Below are 10,603 nucleotides of genomic sequence, written 5' to 3'. Positions count from 1 at the left end.
GAGGCCAGCCTTCCAGAAGGACCCTCGGCTCCTAGAAAACCGGCATTGTCTTCAGCCCCTCAGGAGCCTGGGCCACAAAGGGCAGGGCTTTGCAGGGCTGCAGTGGGTGGAGGGGGCGGGGGGCGGGGAGGAGGCCTTTGGGGGATGGAGGCCTTTGGGGGATGGAGGCCTTTGGGGGATGGAGCGTGGTGTCCAAGCAGGAGAGTGCAGCGGTGTGGCACAGTCTGCCTGCCTCTTCTGGGCTAGTCATTTTGCCTGGAGACAGGTGGGGTCCTCCCCATACACCCGCCCCCACCCCCAGCCAGCATGAGGCACTCTCTCGCTTTCTGGTCCCTATGCCACGTTTTCTTCGCCACCTGGTACCATTTAATGAGAAATGGCGTGGCATCACGTTCTCCAGCCGAGGATCTGGGAGCCTTCCAAGTGCTGAGGGAGCGTGACGCTGTCACTGCTGTCAGCTCCAGCGAGCTTGGCGTGGGGCCCTGGAACCCAGAGGCCGCCTCTGCCTCACAGCAGAGCTGACCAACCCCTAAACGGCTGCCGGCCACCCTCAGGCCCACTGCCCCCAGCCGGGGAGTAGGGGCCAGCAACATTGTCCAGGAGACAGTTTGACTGAGGGAGGTGACGGAAGACCAGTCTTTATGCCCCCGTGGTGCCCAGAATTGGCGCTTGGTGCTGTGGAGGGAGACGGGAGAGGCTGCACTTGGCTTCTTACTGATCTCCCCATCTCAGGCAGGTCACTTAGCCTCGATGTGCCTCAGTTTCCTCATCTGTAGAATGGGGTCAGGCTAATTGATGCCTTTCTTCCAGCCGGTTGTGAGGACTGAGAATCAGAAGCTGTTATCTTAAACATAAAACTCCAAGCAAATGGAAGACTTCTGGGGCTGGCCATGGTCACAGGGTGATCACGTTTGAGGCAGTTATTGAGGGTTGGCATGGACCCCTGGGCAGCAGGTCCGAGTGGGTGGGCAGCCCAAGGCTCCCGGAAGGGATGCCCTTCTGCTGGGCCTGGGAGCTGCCTGGTCCAGGCTCTCTGAGAGCACAGAGGAGGGAGTGAGACGTTTGGGCCCCCGCCGTGTGGATGAGGCATCCAGGCTGTCAGAGGGGCTGGGCTTGTTCAGGGTCACAGGTTCTTTTGTGTCCTCAGGCCACCTGGTTGTGGGCAGCCCTGGAGCCCAGGCCCAAGGAGCTCACATTCTCCGTAGGAGGCAGCCCAGACCCAAGCATTCAGGCCCGGGTCTGCCCAGGAGGCAGGGCCTCCCTGCAGGGAGGGGGCTCCGCAGCATGGCACCTGTGTCTCCACCCCTCAGCGAGCAGAGGCAGGGGCAGCCTGGCCACAGAGAGGAAGTGATGCAGTGGGAAAGGACCTGGCCTCTGAGTCCCATTGACTTGGGGTCTGCGGCCAACCTGCAGTGTGACCTGGGGTGGCTTACTTCCCATCCCTGAGCCCCACGGCCTGCTGAGGTTCTCCTGAGCTCAGAGAAACTCAAGTGCCTGACACCGCAGCTGCCGCATGCTCACCCTCCAGCCCTCCACAGACGGTGGCCCCGAGGGTTGGGTGGTTGGGTGCAGGGATGTGGTGGGCAAGGTGAGCGCAGGAGGTTCTTGAGGTCAAGGCCCCCTCACACCTGGTGCCAGGCCAGCACAAAGGGACCCTTTCCAGAAGGTGCCTGCTGACTGAAACACTGCCCCCACCCCAGCCTGCCATCCGTCAGTCTCCCCTGGGGCTATGCAGAGAATCATTGTGAAAGGACTTCTCACAGACACTTGGAGAGGCTGAGGGAGACAGTGTGGTGGGCTCTGCACATCCCAAATCTGTGAGTCCTGATTGAGTGTGACCCTATGGACGGGGGGTCCCTGACTGGCTCTGGGAGGGAGAGGGGGTGGGCAATGCCCAGGGCCCCTGGCCTGGGCAGGAGGCAGCCTTCCCTGGGGGGTTCTGGGAGCTAGCATTTGGTGGAGGCTTGGTCTGACTGCATAACAGCCCTGCCAGGCCAGGCTCAGAGGGGTTGCCCAGCACTTGGTCCTCTTCTGTGCCAGACCTGACCCCACCCCCCCAGTGTCATCGACCCCCAGATGTTGTATCGTGGGAGCGGCGGGGTGGGAGAGCTCAGGGGCCGAGGGGCTGCCTGGCTCATCCCTTTTCCTTCTGAGCTTGCTCTGTTCTTTGCAAAGTAAGAATCACAATTCCACCTCCCCCCACAGGATTGAGGCAAGGGATTCAGGTGACACACAGGGCACAGGGCCAAGCAGGTGGTGAGCGTGCACGCTGCCGGTCCCTGGGCCTTGCCTGCTCCTCCCCAGACATCTTCCGGGGTCACTCGCACCTCTGTCCCCCTGTTCCGAGGTCTCACCGGGCCTTTCCCAAGTCTCTGGCCCTCCCTGCCACCCTTCAGTCCTGAAGTTTTCTCCCCAGCACTTCTCACCTCCTCATCCACTGTATGGTTTTACTGTTGGCGTTTTGTCTCTGTGGTTCCCTGCTGTCTCCCCAGAACCTAGAACAGTGCCTGACTTGTAGCAGGTCTCAGTAAGTACCTGGTGTCTGCACGCGGAGTCGGCCTGTGCGTCACACAGGGGCCAAAAGCCCCCAGGAGGCCCCGAACCAGCGGCCTTGTCCCTCCTGTGTGGTGCCCCGAATGGTGCCTGTGGAGGGATGACCGCTGGGGAGTTCCCTGCTCCTCTCCCCCCCACCCAGCCTCACTGCCTCTGTCCACCTTACACACCTGCAGGCCTGGCCCCAGGAGGTGGGGACTCTCTTCCCTGTGGCCGTGAGGCTAAAGGGCCGGGTCTCCTTTCTGACCTCCCATGGAGGGCCCACGTCCCCCAGCCTAGGGCCAGGCTGAGAGAACTGCCGGGGCTGCTCTGGCCAGGAACCCCTGGACTGCGTGTGTGCGCGTGTGTGTGTGTTTGTGTGCAGGGAGGCTGGGGGCTTGAGGCTAGACAGAGAGGGCCTGGAAGAGCCTGGGCAAGGATTTTCTAACTGCTTCATGGACAGGCATGACCTGCCCTTGTATAACGGGTTCAGGGGGAGAGGGGCCCCGGGGTCTCTCTGGCCTCACCAGGACTTTGTACTGATCTCCCTGCCTCTCCCACCCTCTCCCAGTGTCCAGAGGCCCAACATCGCATCCTTCCCACTCCCCGGTGAGGGGCACTTTCTGGCAGTGTGCTGTATGTCAGAGCTAATACATGAGAAAGGCAAAGGGAATCACTACTCTGGGGGCTCCAGCCACTGTGACAAAGTAAGACGGAGCGAGCGGGACTTCCCTGACAGTCCAGTGGTTAGGGCTCTGCGGTCTCACCGCCAAGGGCCTGGGTCCATCCAAGAAAAGAACAAAAGATGGAGCAAGAGAGCCAGCACAGCGCTCAGGACGGGCCCAGGGATGGGAAAGGCCAACAGAACCATCCACACCACGTGGCCCCTCTATGAAACACAAGACCTGGTTTCCTCTATGCACGTACACGAGAATTTAAAGGCGTAAAAATCAGACTGGGATGAAAGGCTCCAAACTGAAAACAGACTCCCTCTGGGGGCAGCAGGGAAATGCCCCTTCTTACTCATAGGCTTCTGTATTGTTTGAGGGTTTTTTCATGAGACTGTGTTCAGATATTACTCACAAAATGACAAATAAAACTAATTTTTAAGTACAGAATACACGCATCCCGGGTCTCAGAGCACTTTCACATCCAGATCTGGGGGGCTGGGTCTCTCTGCCCCTGGGGACTGCCCCCACCATGACACTGAGCTTGTCCAACAGGCAGAGTTCCCTCACTTCCCCAGTCCTGTCCTTGAGGCACGAAAGGCACAGGCCACACTTCGTAGTCGGCTGGACACAGACCCCACCCAGGCCACCTCAAACGTGCTGGGTCATCCCTTTGCCCCTCAGAGCCCTTATTTCCCCATCTGAAATACTTTCATGATGATAACACCTGTGTCAGAACCATGGGGAGGGTGTTTGGGGGGGCATTTCAGGGATACAGATCAAGGGAGACTCCCTTTTCCCTGACAGACTCAAATTAATCGTCTTTTTAAAGAAACTCATCATTGAATGAAAACTTGAGAACACGATAGATTCCATCCGAAGGGTTTTTCAGCAACAAAGTCCCTCGTTTTCTGCTTCAACATGCATTGAGGTGATGATACCAAATTATTTAAAGTAAAAACTATCGAAAGAACAAGGGAACTTTGCTTGAACCACGTTGATTTTTAGAAAGTTTAACTCTTCTCTCTTGCTCACATCTCATAGTTAAAAAGTGACGTAGAAGACGAATTTTAAAAATTAATTGACTTAAGAGCTATGTGAGAAAAAAAAAAAAAGAATACGTTGAGGAATAACTTTTTACTACGTTGGTCTGATGGTGAAATTTCTCTTCTTAACAACTCCTAAGTCGTCCAGAGATTCGAGGCCTCCCGCTTCCCTGTTTAGGAGGCGCAAGTGAAAAGGTTTGTTCTGAGCCAGGTGCCCGCACGCTCCATCGACACGTGTCCCGTTGTCTGCTCCGTCCTCAGCGCCTGGCTGTTCAGGCACATGGGAGGCACCCAGGAAACCTTTGTGTCAAACCTTTGAGTGTCTCCGCTTCTCCCTCAAGGTGGCCTGCGCCAGGGTCCACGACCAGCAGCACCACAACTCTCCCCCAGAGTCAGAGCAGCCACGGTGAGATGAGACAGAGGCCGGGGCAGCCCCTGCAGTGATGGCTCAAGTAAATGATCCCAGACCTGGCTCCACCCTCACCCAGGAGTAGGTTCCCCCTCCAGGCTCCCGACACCCAGCCCCCTCCACTGGGGCTAAAAGAGATGCCTGATGCAAGTCAGGGCCCTGGGGTAACAGGTAATAACAGCTTCCGTAGCGATGGCGATGGGGCGGGGATTGGGGCGCAGTCTTCCAGCCTCAGCGCCGCCCCTCTGCCCCATAGGAGGGCCTTCCCTGCCCTGACTCCTCTCCAGCTCTGGGCTCCCCACCCCCTCACCACACACCCACTCTCACACCCACACCCACCACCCCAGACCCACTTCTCCTTTGCAGTTGCCCCACCGCCCACACCTTCCTGCCACGGAGTTGCTGGCCCGTAGGTAGGGGACGGAGAGGCAGTGGGCCAGGGCTCCCCAAGGCCGGCCAACTCAGGGTTCTGTGTGAGTCCTAGGGTCCCCGGAGCCAGAAACCTGGGGGCCGGCCTTGCTCCCCTCACTCCATGGCATCCCTCTTTCCTCCTCAACAGCTGCTGGCTTGTCCCCTGGCCCTAGGCTATGGTGCCAGCTCTGCTTACTTTGTCCAGTCTCCGACTCCACAGCAGCCGGGGAGAGGGTCCCTTCTAAGGCACAGCTCAGAGAATCTCTCCCCCACTCAGACACCTCCTGGGGCCCCTCACTGCCCCAGGCCTGCGGCTTGAGGCCTGGCCCTGCCCATCTGCAGCCTCCCCCTGAGGCAGTGGCCATGCCTGTTCCCAGAGCAAGCTTCCCCTTGCCCCTCTCTGTGCTTCTGCCCTTGCCCATCCCCTCTCTCTGCCTGGAAGGTTTCCCTCCCCCTTGAACGGCTAAAGATCTACTCCTACCCCTAAGCCCCCTCCCTGCCCCCGGGACAGTTACTCTTTCCTCTGTGCACCTCCAGCCCTGACTGCTTAGGGGTCTGGTATGGCCCACCATGAGGCTCTAAGTCCGTGCTCCATGCTGAGGCTCTCTGCCAGCCCCTGCCCCCAGGGAGGGGGCAGCATATGTCCAGGAAGGTCGAGGGGGCTTGTGTGTCTGTCTGAGACTCAGTCTGAGAGACACAGGTGAGAGACAGGTGGGTCTGCCCCAAACACCAGGGAGTAGAGACAGACAGGAGGGGCCTCGGTGAGACACAGAGGCGAGAAAGCCTGGACACACACAGCCCTGAGAAAAAGGAGTCGGGTGGGTGAGCTGCCTCCTGCCTACTGGGCCTTGGTCTATTCGTCTGTCTGTTCATCCGTGAATCTGAGTGTCCCTCCTGCTTAGGAGCTGGAGACCGAGCTGTCCCTGAACCTACCCCGTCTGTGCTCTCTACTCCAGCCAGTGGTTCCTCGCTAACCATAGTCAGGCAAATCTGACTATGACACGCCTTGCTTAAAGCCCTTCATGGCTCCCCAGTGCCTTTCCAGCCGGAGTCCCAGCTTCTCTCAGTCAAGGGCCTCTGGTCCCAGTACTCCCTGGCCTTCATATTTAGGCCCTTGCTCACACTGGGCGCTCCCCTAGACCTCACTCCACCAGTAAACACGTTCTCATCATCTCCACAAAGCTTTCCTGTCCCCTCCGTGGTGATCATCTTCATTGATGCCGCTGCCGTGAGGCATTGTCTCCCCCATCACCACCTCCAGTGTGGGAGTCGTCTGGGGCCTGGTACAGTATGGCCACTCAGGATGTGTTTGATGAACTGAGCAGCTCTGCCTGAGAAGGACAGGAGGGCTCCCCGGAGGAGGCAGGTGGGGGGGGAGATGCCTGGTGAGCATGGTCTAGGACTCTGGGCTGGCCTTGGGAAGCAGGACAGAGGAGGCCACCCAGAGGTCTGTGTCCCGATTAAGGGGCCCATCCTCTGCTCCCCAAGAGCAGGCCCTGGTTTGAGCCCCAGCCTCATCTCAGTGCCCAGCAGAGGGCCCGCCCAGTGGTTGTCTGGAGGTGATGGTTGAATGGAGAAACCACAGATAGAAGGTCTGGGGTGCTGGGGCCCTGGCTAAGAGTGGCCCCACCTGGTCCCACCCCAGCAGGCAGGAGGGCGGGGTGGGTCGTGGCCCCGCCCGGTTTCCTCTCCATGGGGCAGCAGAGGCCAGACTCAGCCCCAGCGGGGTAGGCAGACAGGCATGGGCTTCGGCAGCATGAGGCGAGGGGCGAGGGGCCTGAGGGGCAGAGACATGCCGGCCACCCCGCAGTGCCTGCAGGCCCAGTGCTTCGACCCACTGGTTCGCAAATGCGTGGCCTGCAGTCTCCTCCGGACGACAGAGCCTAGACCGGGTAAGAGTTGAGCCGCGCTGATGGACGGCACGCAGGGCAGCCCTGAAAGGGGAGGGAGGGTTCTGCCAGGAGGACCCCGCCCTACCAGAGTCGCAGGCATGACCCCCACCTGTCCCAGGACGTCGAGGGGCATCGCGTTAACGGGCGAGGAGGGGGGCCTGTGGGCTGGGGCCTGGATGGGGACCAGCCATCGCCGCGTGGCCCTCATGGCCCCCTCTCTCCCCCTCCCCCTGCCCTGCCCCGTCCGGCTGTCCCTCCCCTCCGCGGCCCAGCCTCGCCTCCCTCCGACCCTCCCCCTCCCCGCTCGCCTCTCCCCTCTGCCCCGTGCTCTGCCTGCCCGTCCCCTCCAGCAGGTGGCCCGAGCAGTCTGGCGCCCGGGACGGCGCTGCAGCCGCAGGAGTCGGTGGGCCCGGGGGCCACGGCCGAGGCCGCGCTGCCGCTCCCGGCGCTGCTCTTCGGCGCCCCCGCGCTGCTGGGCCTGGCGCTGGCCCTGGTCCTGCTGGGCCTGGTGAGCTGGAGGCGCCGACGGCGGCGGCCCGGCGCGGCGGCCGCCCCAGAGGCCCTGGAGGCCCCGGACAGAGACCAGGATGGTAAGTTCCGTGTCTAGGGGAACCGAGAGGGCTGGGGGCCGTCGGAGGGGAGACATGGCCCTTGAGGGGCAGGGGCAGGGTAAAGGCGTGGGGGAGGTCTGAAGCAGAGGCAGGGCTTTAGGGGGTGATGCAGACAGAGGGGACGAAGAGTGCGCTCTGAGGGTCTCAGGCTGAGCAGGGAGAAATAATCCTGTCCCAGACCCTGGTCCAGGCGAGGGACACAGCTCTGGCGTCCCAGACTTGTGTGAGGAAGAGCCCGGTCGAGGGAGGGGGTCTGTCCTGCCCTCTCTCTGGACAGCCAGACTGGTTCCCACCCCTCCTCGCCCTCTCCCATTTTGCCAGCGCTCTCAGCACTTCCTGTCCTGAGGGCCGATCATGTGCCACCCTCCCAAGTCCCGCCAGTGGGGCTTCATCAACTGACTTCTCTCTCATAAGTCAGAGGGCTGTTCCTCCAGGGAGGCTTCCGGAACAGGGATGGGGGAAGGCTGTGACCCAATCCTGACCCTGCATTCCCCTGCCACCTCCCCAGAGCCCCTGGACGGTGACAACGTCCTCTCCCTGGGAACCCTGGATGCCACAGCTCCCATCTGGCTTCCGCCCAGTGAAGACCCAGCTACCACCCCACCTGCCCACAGCGTACCTGTGCCAGCCACAGAGCTGGGTTCCACTGAGCTGGTGACCACTAAGACGGCCGGCCCGGAGCAACCATAGCGACGGAGGGGGCAGGAGGTGGTCCCTGCCCTCCCTGCGGGCCATCAGCCAGGGGCTTAGAGATTGAATTCGGTTCTTCACCCCAGTTCTCACCCATCCCTTTTCTGGGAACCATGCTGCTCCCCGGCTAACCCTGCAGAACCACAGGCACCGCAGACCACAGGGTTCAGACTGCATGGCATCGTATGGCATGTTAGCATTTGGCTTAAAATCATACCATCTATGGCAGCCCTCAAAGGTCGTGGCTGAGCTCTGTGCTTTCGAGTGGTTGGGGTACTCTGACTAGGAGGTTTTTTTAAGCATGGGGAAGCCACCAGAAACCAGAATGAATCTAGGAAAATTATCGAGTGGGAGGATGCTTAATTTGTAGCTGGGTGTTGTATTTTTTTAATACTTGCTCTCAGAGCTGTCCTGCTTTTAAACTGATACAAATGGAAGCAATGGGTAACCAACTGACCTGTTTTCTTTGGGATTGAGTACAAGATGATTTTAAGAAATAGCCTGAATTGTGCTGATTCTTTGGTATCTGTATCCTAGGGTCACCCCTGAGCTTGGCCCAATCTGCTAGGACCTATGATGCCATTTTCACCCTGGTGGCAGCTTGCAGAGCCCCAGGCTGTAGCCCTCCCTTCCCTTGGGAGGAAGCCCTCTCTTCCCTTGGGAGGAAGTCTACAGCCTCTGGAGCTGGACTGCAGATTCACACTGAAGGCACACTGACAGGCATCTCCATCAGAGACCACCTGGAATCCCAGCTGCCTCCAGGGCACACTGGGCTGTACACAGGGCAGGGCCCAGGACCTGCAAGAGGCTCCTTGTTAGGAGGCCAGGGCAGGCCTCTGGCCTTGAACCAGCTGGACCTGATGTCCCTTGAGTGTCCTTCTCTTTGTGGCCTGTCCTCCTCAAGTGCTTGGGTCACTTGGCCACTCTGTGCCAGCCCCCTATGGTCACCCACCATTCCAGTGGAACTGTTCCTCTGACAGTGGTGCCCCTTGCTCTGGGGCCTGGAGCTGAGACCATCTCTTCCAGTTCTGGACCATCCTGTGCACTCAGTCAGCCACTGACTTTCCTGCCGATCCTCCTGCACAGGGACACAGGGTTAGAACCTCCTGGCCTGGACTCCACCCTGGACAGTGTCCTTGGAATTTGTCACAGCTTAGCACCCTGGGAAGGCACGATGGACTGGGAATCAGCAGATGGGATTCTGAGTACCATTTTGTCCCACTTGTAGGTTCTTGACCATGTTCCTTTTTTTTTTTTTCCTTTGCCATGCTGCGCAGCTTATGAGATCTTAGTTCCCTGACCAGGGATTGAACCCAGGCCTTCGGCAGTGAGAGCTAGGAGTTCTAACCACTGGACCGCCAGGGAATTCCCATCTTGGCCGTGTTCTGTTCCATGCATCAGTTGCTTTCTGCCCATCAAAGCTGCCCAGCAGACACCTGCCTTTCCTGCCCACCCCTTTCCCAGCTCAGAAGATAGTCAGCGGCCAGCAGTAGTTGGAGCCCCAGAACCTGGACTACTACATCTAAGCCTCTTCCTCTCCCTCCCAAACCCATCTCAGATGCCCCCTCCCCGCCCCCAGGCCACCAGGTGGCTGAGGTGAGGTCAGTGTGCGGGCACAGGCAGGAGGGTGGGGAGCAGGCCCAGAACGGGTCCAGCTTTCCACTTCCCTCCATCTCAGGATTCGGGGGGTCTGAGCTGTTCTCGGCCATCCGTCTCACGCCACCTTTTCTACCACAGCCAGAGGGTGGGCCCTGGAGGCGAAACAAGTGGGTGAACACCCCTGGGGTCCAGACACGCAAACCTCTGGCACCACCGTGTCCCCAGTGAACCCCTAGTCCAGTCTCAGTTTCCTTTTCTGAAAAATGGTGGTGGGGGGTTGGACGCAAAGTTGTCCTCGTGGCCTGTGGCCCTCCGAGTAGGACTGGGAAGGCAACGTGGAGGATCCTCACTCCCCCACCCCCATTTTACAGATAAGGAAACTGAGTCTCTTTCCCAGAAGGAGAGTCATTGCTTTAAAAAGGCCTTGACCTTTTTTAAGACCCCTGTTGGTCAAATTGCTTTCCTGAAAATCTGGACCCGTTCATGTCCGTGAGCAGGATGATATGGCGCATTTTGCAGGTAGGGAAGAAGAGGCCCAGAGAGGTGAAGGGATCTGGCCCAAGATACAATAAGCAGCGGTGGAGCTCGGCTCCACCCGGGCGCCTACCTGTCCAGAAGTACCCTGGCCCAGGTGCTCTGCTGGGGAGCAGCAGACTCCAGGCGTTGATCCCAGGCTTTACTCCTTGTTTCTATCACTACTCAAAGATTTCCCTCCCCAGCTGGTCTCTTTCTGCAGTAAGAGGGA

At 59.5% G+C, this 10,603-nt stretch overlaps 1 protein-coding gene across 3 annotated transcripts; it reads left to right on the top strand.

The window, feature by feature from the left end:
- Positions 1-6,761: 6,761 nt before the first annotated feature.
- On the top strand, positions 6,762-8,765 carry TNFRSF13C (TNF receptor superfamily member 13C). 3 transcript variants are annotated; one of them, XM_033405160.2, is made up of 3 exons: positions 6,762-6,958; positions 7,231-7,548; positions 8,078-8,765. In XM_033405160.2, exons 1-3 carry the CDS (start codon positions 6,808-6,810, stop codon positions 8,257-8,259), a joined length of 651 nt encoding a protein of 216 aa, XP_033261051.1. In that variant the 5' UTR covers positions 6,762-6,807; the 3' UTR covers positions 8,260-8,765. The 3 variants fall into 3 exon arrangements, with proteins under 3 accessions (XP_033261051.1, XP_033261052.1, XP_012392072.1); XM_033405161.2 differs by having other exon boundaries at positions 6,763-6,958; positions 7,312-7,548; XM_012536618.3 differs by having other exon boundaries at positions 6,763-6,958; positions 7,309-7,548.
- Positions 8,766-10,603: the final 1,838 nt, after the last annotated feature.

Source organism: Orcinus orca, chromosome 11 (assembly GCF_937001465.1).
Source record: "Orcinus orca chromosome 11, mOrcOrc1.1, whole genome shotgun sequence".
Classification (NCBI taxonomy): Eukaryota; Metazoa; Chordata; class Mammalia; order Artiodactyla; family Delphinidae; genus Orcinus; species Orcinus orca.
Note: the sequence above shows the minus strand (reverse complement) of the source record. Positions and strands in the feature narration are given on the sequence as shown.